We start from the raw sequence: 18,904 nt of genomic DNA on the forward strand, positions 1-18,904 counted from the left end.
GTGGTCATGAAAGAATATTCTACCGTGGAGTGGTTTCAATATAACCAGAACCGTTTGTTTCATATATTAATCATACCCACCTTGAAACATTTTGATAATACTAAACATAAATTTATCCATTCACACAGACTAAAGAAGGCAGATTACAGAGAAAAAGCTTTCATTATTCTATGACTTGCACGCCATTCATTAAAGTTCAAATTAGGCAAGTAGACGAGGAATGTTCAGCAAGTTTTGACTAGAGGTTGTTTTCATTAATGCAAAGTTATAAGCCTAATTATAATTAATTAACTTATCATATACGTATGAAAGCCCGCTCTCCAATTCAACAATGCCAATTTCTTCAAGTAAAGTTGTTCCAATGAAAATAGGTTCGATTTAGAAGCTCAATAAAAATCTTCAATGGTCGGTCACTTTGGCCAATGTCCTTTTGTAGTTCACTAAAAAATTTGGAGGTGGTTTAGGTATGAGGGCGGTGGAGGAGACATTAACAACATCGGTAAGTAAATTTTTTGTTGACTTTGCTTTATTATCTTTTTGGTTCAAGTCTTCCTTTGAAGTCAATGGCTGAAGAGCTAAAGTGGGTTGTCATTTTTTTTTTTCCTTTTTTGGTGGTGGGTGTTGCAGGATCATAGCAAGGCAAATACTTGGAAGGGCATCTTTTGAACTTGAATCAGCATTTTTGGCTCATGGGATTCCATAAATGTGGGTTGACTGAGTGCATGTACTTTTTGCCCAGTTCAAATGATATCTATGGTTCTTTTAGGTGAGAACGGGCTCGAAATTAAAAATAGTCGGCCATGGATTTAGATTGGGTTGCTCATGGGCTTTCGATTTTCAAGTCAAAAAGTCATCAAATCTAGAGCTTAGAGTGGGGAAATTAGGTCCCAGAATGCAAGAAATTAGGAAGATAGCATTGTCAAAACGACCTTTACATGCAGATGCTTCTGCCGCTGTTGATATTTCCATTAGTAAATAGTGAGATATCTTTTCAAATTAGAGTTGACAAGAGAAATTGAATAATCAACAATAAGAAAAGGAAAAATTAGCCTGATTTAATAAAAAAGACTGAATGTTGGATAAGTTGTAATGTCTTAATTTTTTTAACAAGATTAAAGAAAAAAAATTCTCACTTAATTAATTGCAGGTGACCTTTTTTTTTTTTTTTTTTTTTGACATTATAAGTAGAAGTCTATAAATATTTGTACTTAATATTCAAGGATGCATATGCTCTTTCCACGTTTGCGAAGAGATTATCTGCCCCAGACGCGTTGGGTTCTTGACGCAGGCAGCTCTTTCGGTTTAGGCCTATATTCTCCAAAATTGGGCCCCATTTATGGGCCAATGCACAGTCTTTCGCCGCTCCAGGCTTATTCTGTTATTCCATATTCTCATAGGAATAATCTACTCTCCATCAAGATGGCTTCCTAGATCCTAGAGTGGCCTTGCAGTGGAAGCAAGCGTGGCTGCAAAGCCAGAAGCTTTTTAAAACGATGTAAAAAGGCAACCAAAGAAAAGAAAAGCAAGCAGAAACTTGAGATTCCGTCTTGTTCATAGTACAGCAAAACTGGTTCGCCGTCACAGCCTATCTCTAACACAAGAAAGATCAACCATCAGTACTTTTCCAGAACCTCTAATCTCTTGAGGGGCCAAAGTAAAAGTTGACATCCAAAAGAAATTCATTTTCCCCACAACCACAACCCTTCAACATGATTCTGTTGCTCAAAATATCCCAGGATAAAGTCAGTGGTTTCTAATATCCTAATGGTCAAATAAGTGATACAATTATACAGGCCAAACAAGGCGTGCCCTGATTCTACTGAGCATGCCAATGACTAAGATACTGAGTGCCTCCTACTTCTAGATGGGGTAGACTTGGTTTCCTCTGCAGTTGTAGAACCAGGACTTGGGCTCTCTGATGTATCGGAGCTGCTGATTTCACCATATTTGTCTTTGCTTGACCGGAGCTTTGAAAATATTTTTGACATGAGAATGCCTTTCATTTTACCGGCAGTGACTTTCTCAGCATCAATTTTACAACCATCATTCCCATTTTTATCACTGTTACCACCTGCTAACCTCAGGGTAGCGATCTCTCCTTTCAAAGCCTGGATATCATCAGCTGTCGGTATTGAGTCCCAGTCCTCCTCGGTGTTCGTTGTAGTCGACCTTGAGCTTCCATGAGACCCACCGGGGAGTAAGGACCTAATGGACCCTGGTAGGTCAGGTGTGCTGTTGCCAGCAGCTGATGCCGTGGCTCGTATCTGCTCAAAAAAGAGGACTTGAACAACCACCCGCAAGGGAAGTCTCTCATTTTGCACAGCGTGCATGCAGGCCTCTACTGATAATTTCCTGCAGTCCATCAACCTGCATATTCTCTTCCTCTCACTTTTGCTGATCCCAGGGTGCTCCTGTATCAGATATATTAGAGAAGTTAATTCAAACCCAATAGCCTTCATTAAATCCATGCACATACACCCTGCACTCGCATTTTAAGTTCACAGCTTTATATATTCCGGTAACAAAGTTGATACTCTGTATCAGTAGCAGCGAGCTGTGTAATGATCAGCAGACACTTGTCATGCATGTGGAAGATATGAGGAAAAATAAAATATAAATTTATCTGCAGACACTAGAAAACCTGCTACTTACCTTCAGATACATGTCGATAGCACGGTAAAGTCCATCATGAGACTGTCTTGGGAAAATAGATACAATTTCAGCAAGATTAACAAACTTTGCAAGAGGTAAGTTGGGATCCTTTGAAATTTCAGCTAGGTAGCAATCAACCACCTTTGCAACCTTCACTTTAGAAGCATCTGAAGTCATTCGGGGGCTTCTAATCTTCTGGAATTCATTTTCCAGGGAAAGATCACTGTAAGCATTCTGTTCACATGCCAGAAACTCTTCAACGAGGCTTTGCACTGTATCAACATCATACACAGTTGTGTCTCCAGATGGAGCTCGAATCAGAAGATCAGCCGCTGTAGCCTCCTCTAGCTGCTGACCAATTTTCCTCATCAACTCTGTCCTTTCCGTTTCTCCACATTCCAACATAATTGCTGCCCTTAACAACTTAAGCAAGAAACCGCAGGGAACACTACCTTTCTCTGTAGGTAGCAGCCACATTATGGTCTCCACCAATGATCTATACTTAGTTACATCACCATTCTGGATCATTCCCTTGCCAAATCCTGGCAACCTTTGGAGGGCGTATGCATTCAAGGCTTCTCCAATTACATCAGCAGAGACTCGTTCTTTTGTTTTGATTGTTGATATAACCCTCTTATATAAATCAATATGAAGTTCACAAAGATCTTCTACCCACCAGTCCTTTGGAACTGATTGGGGTTTCCTCATACCATTCCAGTGTGGATCATTTCCATTTTCCGACGGGAGCTTTTTTCTGTTATAGGTGTATGACCACTCCACCTTGGAAGTATCAATTGAGGCCTTTGTAGCTATGGAATCAAGACAGTGGCTGACCACCTTAAGTTCCTCAGACCATGGCAGAAGAGACCTCGTAGTTTGAAGAACAATGATTGAGTCTTTCCAGCTACGGAAGATGCTAGTGTTGAGGAAGACTTCAATTTTATAAATTAGGTTTCCTTTTTCTACTGTTTCATACATCTCCAGATATTCTGCTGCACATCGAGCAGCAACCACATTGTATGCATTAAGAGTGACTGTCATGCCATAGCAGAACTTAGCACATATTTCAAAAGCAGCAGGTCCACCAGGAATATCCTGGATGGGCATTTCATCACTGTTATCATCATTTGTGGCTGCAACCAACTTCTGAAGGCGTGCACTCTTGGATAGAAGGGGGAACTGCACAAATATTGTAGATATTACTAAATACCCAACAAGCAACTAACACTCAAGTGTATGCCAATACAAGTAAGATTAAATTAGTGTTTCTAAAACTCAGGCCACTCTGACTGGTAAAGTAAATAGGACTATTAACAGGCACAAATCAAATGGTTAGAAACTTAGACCTGCAATTGGTTGTCCATGGACTCCACAGACTAGTGAGAAGAGAAAATTAGGATCTAGACAATTTCGCCCAAGTGAATCAAATTCTAGGTCTCAATTCCTAATAATCCATAAGATTCAAAAAAAGAGAATGTGCTAATCATGCCAGAATGGGGCGAGATTTTGGGAAAAGGAGGAAAGACAGATCCTATTTGTGCTTTTCTAGATACATGTACTAAATTGTTAAGTTGAAGAACTAAATTTTTTTTTTTAAACTGGTATCCCATAAATGTGAATGGTAAGTTGTAATCAAGGAACTACCTTATCATATGTAATTCATACCTTATGCAGATAAAATTTCACGTCCCCAACATTAAAAACTATATCTGTTGCCAACTCAGTTGCCACATATCTGTACACAAAGATGTTGGTCAGGTTATATTAACAATAAAGTGAACTCACAAAGATGAAAGCACAACTATATCTTTTAAGAAGCTCTCTCCAAACATGTGGGAAAAAAATACCCACATGTGGCAGATGGTGCAAAAAGTGCAGTCCACGTTCCATAGAATACAGGCATACAGCTAAATTGAAATTAAATAAAACTAAAGCCAATGCATTTAACTTTCAAGCAATATCCAAGAATCTCTGACCTCATGGAAAAAGCATTACACAGTGAGCACAAGTAGAGTCTACCAAGTGGGAAGAAAGTAAATAAGATAAAAATGTGCATTTGTTGGAGATTTTTTCATGTGTACTTTCTGTTTGAATTTAACAAGTCCTAGAAACTAAAATTTCTTCTAGTGATAGAGATCTTTGCTGGTAAAAATAATAGATTTGCTTTGCAAAGCATCTTGTTGTCATTGTAGCTTAACTTTGTTATTGGAAAGACAAAGAAGATTAACACAAGGTGAATAATTAATTGACATCCATTTGACAAACTATATGGATGCTAACATCTCAACCCTTTTAACTTCTAGGAATACAGCAGATTGCAAAAACTCACAGAGGATTGCACGCTAAAATAGCTGTTTTATGCATCTACATGTCTATTATTCTCCGGAGAACACTACTTAATTCTAATGAAGGAAAAAATGAAAGTGAGCTTATGCTGCTTTACTTTTTATTATCTATATAGTCATTGTACTATGAAAATCCAGGCTTGAAAAGGTAGCTTGAAAATGTAGTGAGTCAGTCCTGTCACTATTGTCATATTAACAATAACAAAAAATTTGCCAGATTTCTTTTGATTCCATAGATAAATGACTTGAACAAGTCTCAAGCTAAAAATTTTCTTAGTGCGGTGTCTATTTCCCTCTCTACATCCTTGAAGGCACAAGGAAAACAACATCTTTATATACTAAACCAATGGCATAATGCTTGCAATGATTCTACACAGACTCTCTCATTCCTAACTTTTCAGATTTTCTCAGAGAAGGCTTAGCCATTTGAAGCTTGATCAATTATCGGAACTAAAAAACTCAACAAACATCCTCCAACAACACAAAACCAACTGGGAAAAGGATTTTCCCAGTTACCAAGTAAAATAAATTAGCAAAACAGAAAAGTAAAATTAGTAGCTCTCGATAGAATCAGAGATCAAAAAGATTTACCTGATATTGTTCCCCTCAGTCTGAAATGAATCAGGCTTGGATCCAAGTTTCATAAACTTCATTTTGCCAAATGAAAGATCAGTTCCTCAGTTTTCTGTCCAAAGATTCCAATCTTCAAATTCCTGGACCGACAATCAGAACCAAATTGCCAGTAAGACTTAAAGTAAAACCACAGAAGTGGGAATCTAACCACAGAATTTTAAGAATTCTCTGGCGTTAGAATAATAATAAAATGGATCAAAGCAAAATCTGGTGAATTACTTAGTATGACCGAATCTTTCCCACAAACCAAGGCCAAAGAAAGAAAGAGAAAGTGGTAAAAGTGTAATATATCAATAAAATGTTCACTTGAATGTGAAGAGACTCAAAGAAGTGTTTGCTTCCTCAGTTGGCAACAGAGGCCAAGGACCACGGACAAATAAAGAGTGTTAAGGAGACAATGCCTAAAGACTCAAAACATATATAATTCTCAAAACCAGAGACACCCCCACTAGCTCAAAACTGACACCACCGCCCTTAAAATAATTTTTTAACTATTCTTCCTTTGTTTTCTTTTTTCAAAGGATCATACCAGCACCAATGCCTTTTTTTGGTCCACAAAGTTCAAAACCCAAAACTCAGATACATTCCCTTACAATACAAAATCATAGTCTCACCTTTGCTCTTTTAATTCTTTGAAACTACAACACAACCTGCAACAAAGAAACAGCTTATCTCGATATGAGTTGAAGAAACTACCAAAATGGTTGACAATTAGCACTAATTTTGGAGATTTCTAAAAAGATGGTAACACAAGTGAACATCAATTATCAATACCAACAAAGTTGTTTCAAGAAAGTGCTGAAAAATGGATAACATTTGCGGATTCTAACACGGAAAAATGAATTAAAAAACCCTGTTCTTTTTGACCAAATAAAGAACTAAGAATCGGCCAACAAGCTAGAACTCCTGCTCGGCTTGAAAACACAACCCAAAAAAATTCTCTCCGTGTCATTTCCCACAACATGTTAGATATTAAACATACCTAACTACAGAAAATTAATGGTCTCGCTCTCACATAAATAACTAAGATCAGCTATACTCATGCAGACACAGAATAATCAAACCACAAATTGCAACAACGAGGAGTAAGAGGAAAGGAAAAGTACCCTCCTCAAACGAAAGAATGACAAAGCCAGGGTCAGTCACAGTCCCAGATGACAAATTCAATAGTATCTAATATATATGACGAGCTCAGTGTTAGCTTACCTTGAAATGGTTTCAGAAGAAATCTAGCAAGCGCGATTCTCTTTAAAATGAGCGAATTGTCAAGTACAAAGAATCAAACATCCGTATGACAAATGACAATGTTGACGCTCAGAGTATGAGGATTAACAGTCCCATCTCAGCAGAAGAAAACACAAAAGAAAGAACCCCACATAACACAAAATAACCCACCCAACAAACAGAAACCCCAAAAGATTGACCCCCTCTCCACCCTTCAAAAAGATTATCCTTTCCTCATCTTTTGACAGGCACCACTGCTTACACATAAAGCCAGAACCCAGAATGTTCCCTCTCCTCCCTCTCTTTCCTTTGAATCAGCACGAGCACCGCCTCTCTCTCTCTCTCTTTACTTTTAATTGATTTTGCAAAACTTAATAATAATTATAAGATTTAACCACAGGAAAGAAAGTTATTAAAGAGTAAAGGAGGGTTGTTGCTTTATCATGCCCAAGAGACAAAGAATAAGATGATGAGAAGGGAATTAGAAAAGCATGCACGAGCAAGAGCATGACATGAGGCCCCCACGATAACAAAGACAATGCAATTGCACGCCAAGACTGACAAGACACAACTTCGATGTTTCCCCTGTGTAACACAAATTACAATTTACACACCTGACTCGGACTCCATCCCATTACTTTGCTTTACTTTACCTCCGTTTTAGTGAGAAACAGCCCCCATGTACCAGAAAACGACCCATCCACGTCCATCATCTCGCGCGTACTTTGATAACAATGCCATCCATCTCATTTTTCTTCTTTATTAAATTAAACATTTTGAAAATTAAAAGAGTAAAAGATAATTGCTACTAAGGCTGCCTCCTGTTTTTTTTTTTTTTTTAATCACGAGATGGTCCTAAATAAATTATAATTGTGAAATATATTTTTAAATTTGTATCATAATTCAGATTAATTAATATTTTTATCAGATCTATTCGTAAAGGATAAAGTACTGCTCAAAGTGGTGATTACGTACGAGAGTGGAGCTTGAACCCCTAACCTCTCTTAATAAATGAGAGTGCCGAACTATTCACACCAACCAACTGACTTTACCAACCAACTGACTTTAATTGTTGCCTCCTGTTTTTCTTCTCTCGCGATAATATGATATATTGCCGATATTATCGGCTCATTCGATTACAATATTAAGTGGACCTTCGGCTGGATTCTGGGTATCATCACATGGTCTTAGATTAGTGATGGCTTTTCAGTTCGAACTTGGCCACTTTTCTTTTGTCTACCTTCTTTTTTCATTTATACATTTTCTATTTCCGCTGTAATATTACGTTAAAATATCCCCATTACTTATTAAAGTACCCCCCTCTCTTTATATAATCATTTTCATATAAGTATTTATATATTTTTTCGTGTGAACATACTATTTAATCATACAATTTAATATAATTAATTAAAACAATTTTATTAAACTGTATAATTTAATAATAAATTAAAAATTAACTATAATTTAATAGTGTGTCTGGATAAAAAAGAAAATGAAGACACTCAATTAATAAATGATTCATTCTAACGAATCTAGTATGTTAATAATATTTTTTTTTTTAATACGGAACTAAAGATATCTAAACATAGATTATGAACAATTGACAAGATATAACTTTTTTTTTCATTTTAAATCATTCATATGGTAAATAAATTTGTGCGTTGTACAAAAATATTTCAAAGAGATGAAGTGTTGATATAAATATCCTTTCCACTAATTTATTCGCTAGCTTTTTTGTTTTATCGATATACAATAAATTAATTAGCGTGGCAATGGATTTTATACCGACCAATTCATTTATTAGTGTGATAATCATTTGAAAAGCATTAAAAATTTAAACTCAAAGGACTAATTAAATAAAATTCCTTAAAAAATTATTTTAGCATGAACTTTATTAAACAGCATACAAGTAATACATTGGTCTTGGTTCATTTGACTCTCGTGAATTAAGCTATATGCTTTCGTATCTATGAATCCGACAGCAGGATTAAAAAAAAAAATCCATTCATGAATGTTTCATTTATTTGATAATTTCTTAATTAATTAGTCCAATCAAAATTATGAAGTCTCTCTTCTCCTTCTTCCCAGTGGACAAATTGCGACCGCAATATTTAATTTCCCTTATCCGATTTCATTAACAACATTTATATTCCTCTCACCTCACATTCAATGCAAAGCTCCAGTATTTATACATAGTCACTATGAATTTATCACATTCTCCCCAACCTTTAAATAACTTATCCCAATGATAATGCTCAGTTTTATTTATATCACCACATCACTTTGAATCAATTATCTTCTCAGTCCTGCATAATCTTTTTTTTTTTAAAAAAAAAATATGCTTCCCTGCGAGTGTGGGTGAGCTTGTGGAGACTGAAATGTCCTGCACACACATACCTATCGACCACTTGGAGCTCCACAGGCTTTGTAGATGTATGCGCCCACTTGAAACAATTATGAATGTCACTTTTGTGTTTGGAGTGTGTGAACAATTGACCCATCACCATGTGGTGTTTCTGGTGAAGATTTTTGCAAGGCATTATCTTTATGTAGTTCTAGTACTTTATTGGAAGCTATATATCCTTCTGGCGATATCGCAAATTCCTGAATTTTAGGATAGGACTGAGCTCCTTTATTGCTTCACCATTTTTAGGTACTTCTTTGGACTCTATTACTCCTCTAGAGGAAAATGTTTTTGGATAGTTAGAAGATTGATAAACTTTGTTTTATCAAATTTGATTGAACTGATGAAACTGTTTGTAAGAACAGCAAAGCACCAAAAAAGCATTTATAATAAAGAGTGTTGGGAGCTGATTCTATTGAAACTTACTAAAAACGAGAGAACTCGAACTCGAATATATATAAAAAATTTTCTTAAAAAAATAAAGATACATTTGTTTATATATACAATTCATACACAGACTACTTTATTAGCATTAATTCAGGCAGGAAAAAAAAATAAAAAGACGAAGAAGCTTTATATACATTTGTTACTCAAATTTAGGTAATTATGGCAATGCACATGACCATGGATTCTTATGTTTAGTCATAGAAATGAGTATAAAGAGCATTGGGAACCTATGGGCATCAAGTGAGGACCATGAACTCATCATGTTACTCAATGTTTTGAAGTGATAACTTAATTAAAAAGAAAAAGATCTCCCTGACACAAAAGATTAATAATATTTATCATAATTTGTATAAAGTTAAATTAATCTCAGTAATCGGGGTTCAATGAATTTGCAGCGAATGATGTTGATTAGCCATTTAATCATTTCAATAATTAAATAAAGAAAACACACATGCATGCATGAAGTTCCGGTTTCAAAAGTGATTTTGTTCATGGCACTTGGATAATTATCTATAAGTTCTTAATTTTTTAACTAGATATTTAAAATAAAAATAAATAAATTAAAAAACTCAACTTGAGAATAAATATCAATATATTAAAGAACAAGAAATAATTTTTTTAACCAAAAAAAAAATTATGGTATTCTTTGAAGAAGCATATGTCGTCGAGACTCGAGTGTTTTCTCTTCATTTTTTTTCTTGGAAGATCGAAAATGTTTCTCTTCCTGACTCCAAACAAAAATGTGCATGCGTGTGTGTGTGTATTGTGTGTATATATATATATATATAATATGTATGCATGTATGTATGTATGTATGTATGTATGCATACTTGAAATTATTATTTGGAGTGTGTTTAAGAATATTAGAGAGGAATCTCAAAGTCTCAAACCCACCCACCCGTAATCACGGAATATAAAAATTACTTTTAGTATTTTATTTTTGTACATGATCAGACAATGCTTGCGTCAATGGGAAAAAAATTACGTATATATACATATATTAATGTGCTCTGCCACTGCCATGATTTATACTCAAATTACTGAAATTATCGAACGAGTTGCTGCAGTTAGGGTTTTGTATATATTAATTCACGAGCCGTGCAAATATCATTATTGTTAATATATACAGTTGAGTTGCCAGTATCAATTTTTGTTGATATGATATGATATAATTACATGTAACCTGATCATTATATATATATATATATATATATATATATATATATATATATATATATATATACCGTGACAGAGAGTTTTAACATTATTCAAACGATCGATCTGTGTGGTCCTTAATCTTGACGGACCATTTTCCGGAGAGTTAGGCTTTTCTTTTTCAGAGTTTGCGATATTCTTTTAAGCTTTATAATTATTATATTGTAGTTTCTTTGAAGTGCCAAGTAACCAACCATAATAATGACCATGCATGGTTTTGCTCATCATCTTTCCCAGAATTCATCATGCCTCCATTCAGCTATCACATGATCATCAGATCTTTTATATATATAACATAGGTTAGTTCCTTCACAACTATTTGTATTGACAAGCTTAAATGTGCAACTTTGGTTTTTAACGAATAACTTTTACTTCACAAATCATAGTTAGTGATGTTTAATATTAGAACTTCCATCCACAGAAGAAGATGTGGCCTTAGAGCCGCAACTAAGATGCCAAACAAAGCTTAAATTTATGAAATAAACACTCAATTAATAATTGTTAGGTAATTTTAATTTGTAGGAGAGTATATATAGAGAGAGAGATTATAGTCATTGATTATATAAATTGAAGAAGCGACCATGAACATAAGTGGACAAAAGAGATTGATCACGGCACAGAAGAATCTACAGACTGGGATTTGCAAGACGACAAACAGTGATGAAGGGGGGCCACGGCGACGGCCACTCGGTATCACCAATACTGCATCATAAGATGCTTTAATACTACTGTTGATGATATATTCTGAACTTTGAAACTTGAATTATTTTGGAATAAAAAAAAAAAAAGAGAGAGAGTAGGGGTGCTTGGCATTGGCTGCAGGCTTTTTTTATTTTGTATGGGAGAAAAACAAGAAGCAAACAAAACATGAGACACAGCTCAGTCCATCATTGTACATGATTCAGGATTCAGCAATTCTCTTTAGACATTCAGTCATGGAGATTCCTGAATTGCCATTACATTAAGGCTAGCTGGTGGACAGTTGTGTCTTCTGTTCCCTGCTGTTAATGGAATCTGCTAAAAGACAGATTCCATTTAAAAAGTAGGTCGATCGGATTCTGCTATTTCATCTGCGCGTGGCATATATCTATTATATATGTCATCATTTTACTGATGGGTAAATTACTAAAAGGCAAGAAAGCAAATGAAAGCTCTTGACATCATGATTACCCGCCAGACTTGAGTCCATGTAATGAGAGGGGCCGGCTGGCCCAGAGGCCATTCGGTTCAGAAGGACTTGTGAACGAGTTGAGCTATTAGCAGCCCCCCTCCAAACTCTTTGTGAATATATTTACATTTTTATCCCAAGGTGAAATTTTACCTAAGAAGACAAATTCATGTCTATTTAAAGCTTCGCGCTCACACTTGAATTGAAATTCTTCACACCAATAAAAGGAGCGGATAGAACAACGAGAATCCTTTGATGAGACAAAAATTTAATTTTTATCAGGTTTGAAAGAAGTTTTAGGACCATGAAAATTGTGAATCTTTCTTAAAATTGAAGTCTTTATTTTGTTGGGTTTGAGATAGTCGTACACGTACATAATTACTATTATACACCATTGCTCTTCTGTGATTTTTTTTTTTTTTTAATGAACAATTGAAAGGGAAGACGCTTTCACTTTTATAATTTTTGTTCTCATTTTCTAACACCCATTCCACAAAATTATACAAAACTTACTGGACTTTTTTTATCCATAAATATAAAGATTGCATTATAATTTCTTTAATTTTCTTGCTCATACAAGTTTCATAATCCATATATTTTTCTATTCACACAAGCATCATTTATATCAATATCAGATACTATCTAAGAAAAGCCTTCTTGACCCAAGTATGTTTTATAAATACTCGAATTTTTTAAGTGAAACCCATCCAGGCCCAAAAACTCCAAAAATAATTAAAATTTTTGAAAATTATAATTATATTATTTCAATTTAAAAAATAAATTTTATAAATTAAAATTTTACAAAACATATTAAAAATTTTAAAAAGTGTAGAATGTAAAATTTTGGTTTCTTGGCTAGGCCCGAAAGAAGTTTGATTCGAGTTGGGCCTAGTTTGGTTCCAAAAAAGACATGTTTAGGCCGAGCGGGCTTTGCCCGACATTTTACCATTCTTAATTGATATTGGATTTTACTATTTGTTTCCACAATAGTAAATTGCTTGAAATCTCATTTTTTATCATTTGCAGGTTCCCGTAGACATGCTTGTGCGTAAATTTTACGATCTTATAGTTATGTGTACCTATAATGAACTTCAAACCACTATAGTTATGTATTTATGTGATATTACTAGATGAACTCGTATTTTTTAAACACTTGGTGAGAGATTAGAAACAAACATATTTTTGGTTTTGTTTTCATAAACTACTTTCCGATACCTAGGTATGCCAGTTTTTCTTGCTCGTTATTAGTCACCGTGAATAATCGAGTTAAGTTCCACTTAGAAACAACCTAGTTGAAATAACTGGATGGCAACTTGCATAGCCAGATTGGCACATCCTTTCTTATAGCTGGCTCTCTGTTGTTCACAATGACAAACAGGCAAAGATCAGAAGTAAGTCTGGAGAAATATTTCTAAATTGCTTTCTATAAATGTCATCAACAAGATCATCCTTTGATGGGTCATCCAGCAGAACAAAAGCTGCTCTTCGTTATTAACGCGACTAGTAGTGGCTGGACTGGTGTTACGATGAGATGTTACCTATTCAAAAGAAAATAGAGTATTGAAATATAACCAGTCTTTTTTTTTTGGATGAGTTAAATGGATTTCTATCCGGTCCAAGGTTTTTGGCAATTTGATGATTTTGCTTGAATGTTCAAATTTTGGCTTGTAGTTGATCTTCAATGTATTATCTTTGTTTGCCTAATGTGTTTGTTTTTTTTTTTTTTTTTTTTTTAACGCTCTGCTCAGAATGAAGAAAGAGCTAATGCTTCAGAAGAAGGCAAAGCTGGAAACTCTGCTTCTTTGCTCTGTCTGCCAAGCAATGATCAACAGTGAGAATGAGAATCTTTCATTTCTTAATCTTGTCTCAAACATTTGTTATCATTCTAATCAAATTGAGTGTATGGCAGAAATTTTATCTTCTTGAACTGGATGATAGGATACAGTAATAAATAATGTAGTTTTGAAAAGTGAGCAATTGAGAAAGGACCTGTGTACTTGGGTTGCCTGGAGGCCCACTCTATATTTGCTGCAAGCCTGCAATCTTTTTGTAATTTTAATGTGCTACTGGCTGGTTGCACCTCCTCGCATCAGTAGTATCATATGATCCGTATTCGCTGGCAAACGGACTCTCTGCTCAGGGACAGGTGTACTTCTTGATTCATTTCTCTCACAATTTAGATATGAAACAAAACCGGGGGTTCGGTTGGACCGGGGCACAACGACTGGTCTGAACCTCTCTACACGTGGCAATAAGGTGTGCTGTGGCTTAAAACCTCTAACCTTCATCTAATGACTGCTAATAGCTTAAGCTTTCGGGTCAGTCAATATCACTGACTTCAAATTTATTCTCATTTGTCATTTGTTCTTATGATATGTGTGAGATTTTTGTTTTTTGGTTTTTTGTATTTTTTATCCGTGCGATTGGAGTAATCTTAGTAACAATAGTCCCCCGGGCCTGAAGCTGACTCATACGAGCCGGGCCTTGCTTGAACGAGTTTCAAGCAGTAACAAAGATACACCTTGCTGTGGGGGGGTGGGGGGGGGGGGGGGGGGGGGGGGGGCGGGGGGCTCCCAGAAAATTCACTTCGCTTGTGAAAATGAAGGCAACGCGATAATATAATGTATAATTTCTAATGAAAATAAATAAAGAATTTAAAGAATCTGCATATACATATATAGATATAACACTAAATCAATCAAGCTTCCATAGGTATTATATAAAATGCCAGAAGCACTCAGTCAGATTAGTCACAAAGGATATCCAATTTATCCAAGTTCCTAAAAATTATATTATTAGATAAAAGAAATAATAGCAATGAAACAGAGAGTGAAGAAGACGTAGAGGGCACAACAATGAAGTGAAGAACATACATTTTCCAAAGCAATTAAGTTCATTGTAGTTAAGTCCAAAACGGCAAAATCTCGGGCCCTTATCTCATAGTTTTAGCTTTCGAGTCAACCCACATCACATAAGGAGATTTTTGTGAATTATGATTATGTAACTAAGGTCAGATAACAACGGAAAAAATTGTCCTGTTAATTTCAAGCAGTCCCCAGACTTTTGGTATAACTTTCGTAAGAAAATGCATTCGATGATACTACTGATCAACGTATTTCACTTTTCGTTTCACAAAAGATAGAAACTTTTTTTAGTTAAGAAATAGATAATATAGACTTGCTCTATCGGAATTGATTGGTTGGCTCAAAATAAGATTTCTAAATTATGATTCCAAACCGATGCAGTTTTTCGCCATTTGTGAAAGGGCTAATGAGCTTTGACTGAGTAGGCAGGCAAGTATACAGTTTACACTTTTTTTTTTTTGATGAGAAAAGTAAAGCTTTTCAATTGATGAACTTAGCAAGAGTACATCTGATATGTTCTGGAAAGTTTTCCAGCCAAAAGACTTGACTTTCAAAACCTAGAGCTATCTTTGCAATAGAATGAGCAATAGAGTTACAGCTTCTAGGGACATATGACAGCGAGGACACATTCTGATTTTCCAGATTTGCTTGGATTTCTGCAATTTTCCACTCAATTTCAGTCTTGCTGATCTTTTTCTTTAAAGATAGGTCCACCACTTCCTTTGAATCGGACTCAATAATTATTGGGAAAACAGCTGCTTGTTGGGCACTCTGAATACCAAACAGAACAGCTTCAGCCTCCATACACGCCACATCTCCCCTATATGGAGTTCCTTAGACTGCTGCAGCAACAACCTTACCTACAGAGTTTCTAATGACTACCCCCAACCCTGCCTTTTGGTTTGAAACATTGATTGCAGCATCAACGTTGACTTTATAACACCCCTTTGGAGGATTTGCCCATTCTAGTTGACTGATTCTGCTATGGCCTGGAGAATTTTGTTCATTTGGAACTTTTATTCGCCTGTATGATTCCACCATAGCAATTGCTCTGGCCACTGAATTTTTTGGATCTTCATCCTTTCCTTCAAACACCAAACGATTCCTAGAGTACCAGATGGCCCAGCACACCGCAACAACAAGCTCCAGCTCATTCTTTTTTCTCTTCACAGTTAAATCCTGCAGCACACTCAACATGTCTTGCCGAGCTAATTGCTTTACATCCTTATAAAATTCAGTCAACTTTCAAACCCTTTTTGCTGCCCTGCACTCTAATAAAGCATGGAAGACATCCTCTCCTCTGCAATTACATCTTTGGCAAAAATAATCCTTCACCACCCTCCTCCTCCATAGATTTCCAACTGTAGGGAGAAGATTTTGAGCAGCCCTCCAAATAAAAATCTTGACTTTTTCTGGAAGATCCGTAGCCCATATCACCTCCCACCTTGACTTGGTAACATCTGAGCAACTTGGATAATTTTGGAATTTTTGCTTAACAGCCAATTGATACCCACTCTTCACCGAGTAAATTCCGTGCTTATCATATTTCCAAATGAGAAGATCCTGCTGGGGAGTTTTTGGGAGAGGGGTTCTTGTGATCCTCTTTGCAATATCCATTGGAAAGTGCTGGAAAACCATATCTTCCTTCCATTGGTGACTTTCATCAATAAGGTCAGCAACTACAGTTTCAGGAGGTAGATCTGGATTTGGAACCAAACTGGGAAGCTGATGGTTTTTTATCCAATTGCTACTGGAGATTAAAACCTGACTACCATTGCCGATTCTCCATCTTAGGCCTTTATGGAGCACCTGCCTACCCCATAATATACTTCTCCAAACAAAAGAGGGGTGTGAACCCAATTTCGCATCCATAAAACCAGAATGCTTAAAATATTTGGCTTTCAAAATCTTTGCCATTAAAGAGTCAGGGTGCTGCAGAATTCTCCACCCTTGCTTAGCAATTAAGGCTTGGTTAAAACTAGAGAAATCTCTAAAACCCAATCCCCCCCTTATCTTGGCGTGGCACAACCGTTCCCACCTTATCCAGTGAATGCTTCTTTTTGTTTCAGAGGAACCCCACCAGAAACGAGCAATAGCCTTCTCAATGTCATCACAAAAGCTATGAGGGATCTTAAAAACACTCATTGCATAGGCTGGCACAGCCTGAGCAACAGCTTTAATCAACACTTCTTTACCCCCATTGGAAAAAAATTTGCTTTCCCAACTAGATAACTTGGTCAAAAGTCTCAGCTTTATATTATTAAAAAAGCTAGTCTTTTTCCTCCCCACCATAGAAGGTAAACCAAGATATTTTTCATGTTTTGAGACCACATTTAAAGCAAAAATTCCTTTGATTTCCTCCATATGGCTGCTGCTTGTATTAGAGCTGAAGAACATAGAAGATTTCTCATAATTAAAAACTTGTCCAGAGGCTGCAGTGTAGCAATCAAAAAGCCTCTTCAAATTTTTGCAATCAAAGCTAGAGGCTCTTGAGAAAATCAGACTGTCGTCTGCAAAAAGAAGGTGGGTGACTGAAATGTTTTTGCTGAATCTCAGACCATGGACAAGGTTTTGATGTTCTGCATGCACCAACATATTAGAAAAAACTTCAGCACACATGATAAAAAGGTATGGTGAGAGGGGGCAGCCTTGTCTTAGCCCTCGTTGGGGATGAATTAGCCCTTTTGCCACTCCATTTATCAGCACAGAAAAACTTGCTGTAGAAATACAGTTCATTACTAAATTTATCCATTTTTTAGGGAAACCCAGCTTTTGCATTACACCCTTAACAAAAACCCACTCAATGCGATCATAAGCTTTGCTTATATCTACCAGACCCTCCCTATTTCCCTTACTCTGCCTGATTTTGTTTAGGCACTCATATGCAATGATAACATTATCGGTGATAAGTCTACTAGGGACAAAAGCACTTTGCATTGGGGAAATAATGTCATCTAAAATTTGCTTAAGCCTATTAGCCATTGTCTTAGAAACAATTCTATAAATGACATTGCAAAGACTAATTGGCCGGAATTCCGACACTTTCCTAGGCTTTTGGGTTTTTGGGATCAAAGCAATAAAAGTATGATTTAAGGGTGCTAGGTTACCTCCCTCGTTTAGAATGTGTAAGCATGTTTTGAAGACTCCCTCTTTAACTGAGCTCCAATGTTTCTGAAAAAAGGCTGCAGGGAGCCCGTCTGGACCTGGTGCTTTTGTAGGGCACATTTGAGCAAGAGCTCCTTCTACTTCCTCAGTTGTGAACGGTTGATCCATAAACTTTCTCATATCCTCTGTGAGCTTTGCTGGAACAGTTTCAAGGGCTGCATGTAGTTGGCTCTGTGAAGGGTTTGTCGTGGTAAAAATATGGGTAAAGTAGTCACAAATCAGCTGCTCCACTTTGTCATCTTCTTCAATCCACTTGCCATTTTCATCTTCCAGCCCACTGATCCGATTTTTTTTCTTCCGAGCTGAAGCTTTTGCGTGAAAAACCTTCGTATTTCTGTCTCCCTCTTTTAACCAATCTGCCCTTGATCTTTGCTTCCAAAAAATTTCTTCATCTATCAAAATATTGTCAATCTGATTTTCAATCCTTTGCATCTCCTCCCTATTATCAAAGTGGCTAAACTGATTTTTCATCTCTTTTAGCTTATTTTTGAGCTGCTTCAGCTTCTTATCTCTTCCATTAAACTCTTGCTTGCTCCAAATTTTTAAATCAGCCAAGGAGTCTTTTGACTTTCTCCTGAACAACTCAACCGGGTTATTCTTGGTCCAGCAACTCCCATCCTTCCATTCATGCTTTACTATCTCCCTACATTTTTCGTACGGACTCCACATATCTTCGTAATGGACTCTATGAAAAGTTCTCCTCATATACCGTTTACCCTTACCCTTTTCCAAGACCTCCATCAAAATTGGAGTGTGATCAGAACTCCAAGAGACAAGATGCACAGCT

The 18,904-nt window shown here is 36.2% G+C and overlaps 2 protein-coding genes across 3 annotated transcripts; both read right to left on the bottom strand.

Moving 5' to 3' along the window:
* Positions 1 to 1,512: 1,512 nt before the first annotated feature.
* LOC18037007 (BTB/POZ domain-containing protein NPY5) lies at positions 1,513 to 7,414 on the bottom strand. Of its 2 annotated transcripts, XM_024180428.1 has the most exons (6): positions 6,837 to 7,414; positions 6,245 to 6,280; positions 5,589 to 5,710; positions 4,318 to 4,387; positions 2,653 to 3,831; positions 1,513 to 2,411 (listed from the first exon to the last, which is right to left on the bottom strand). In XM_024180428.1, exons 3-6 carry the CDS (start codon positions 5,648 to 5,650, stop codon positions 1,836 to 1,838), a joined length of 1,887 nt encoding a protein of 628 aa, XP_024036196.1. In that variant the 5' UTR covers positions 5,651 to 5,710; positions 6,245 to 6,280; positions 6,837 to 7,414; the 3' UTR covers positions 1,513 to 1,835. The 2 variants fall into 2 exon arrangements, with proteins under 2 accessions (XP_024036196.1, XP_006426078.1); XM_006426015.2 differs by lacking the exon at positions 6,245 to 6,280.
* An 8,018-nt stretch (positions 7,415 to 15,432) lies between these two features.
* LOC112096762 lies at positions 15,433 to 16,149 on the bottom strand. Its single transcript, XM_024180426.1, has 2 exons — positions 15,808 to 16,149; positions 15,433 to 15,723 (listed from the first exon to the last, which is right to left on the bottom strand). Exons 1-2 carry the CDS (start codon positions 16,147 to 16,149, stop codon positions 15,433 to 15,435), a joined length of 633 nt encoding a protein of 210 aa, XP_024036194.1.
* Between the last annotated feature and the right edge of the window lie 2,755 nt (positions 16,150 to 18,904).

This window comes from Citrus clementina, unplaced genomic scaffold, assembly GCF_000493195.1.
Source record: "Citrus clementina cultivar Clemenules unplaced genomic scaffold, Citrus_clementina_v1.0 scaffold_7, whole genome shotgun sequence".
Taxonomy (NCBI): domain Eukaryota; kingdom Viridiplantae; phylum Streptophyta; class Magnoliopsida; order Sapindales; family Rutaceae; genus Citrus; species Citrus x clementina.

What these genes read in the sequence shown, in the direction of transcription:
- LOC112096762 (XM_024180426.1), bottom strand. Translation starts at nt 16,149, where the DNA reads ATGTTGAGTGTGCTGCAGGATTTAACTGTGAAGAGAAAAAAGAATGAG. An exon ending in TTAGAAACTCTGTAGGTAAG is followed by an intron (nt 15,724 to 15,807) that starts GTTGTTGCTGCA and finishes TTTGGTATTCAG; the next exon opens with AGTGCCCAACAAGCAGCTGT.
- LOC18037007 (XM_006426015.2), bottom strand. Translation starts at nt 5,650, where the DNA reads ATGAAGTTTATGAAACTTGGATCCAAGCCTGATTCATTTCAGACTGAG. An exon ending in ACTGAGGGGAACAATATCAG is followed by an intron (nt 4,388 to 5,588) that starts GTAAATCTTTTT and finishes CTTTGTGTACAG; the next exon opens with ATATGTGGCAACTGAGTTGG. An exon ending in TGAAATTTTATCTGCATAAG is followed by an intron (nt 3,832 to 4,317) that starts GTATGAATTACA and finishes ATATTTGTGCAG; the next exon opens with TTCCCCCTTCTATCCAAGAG.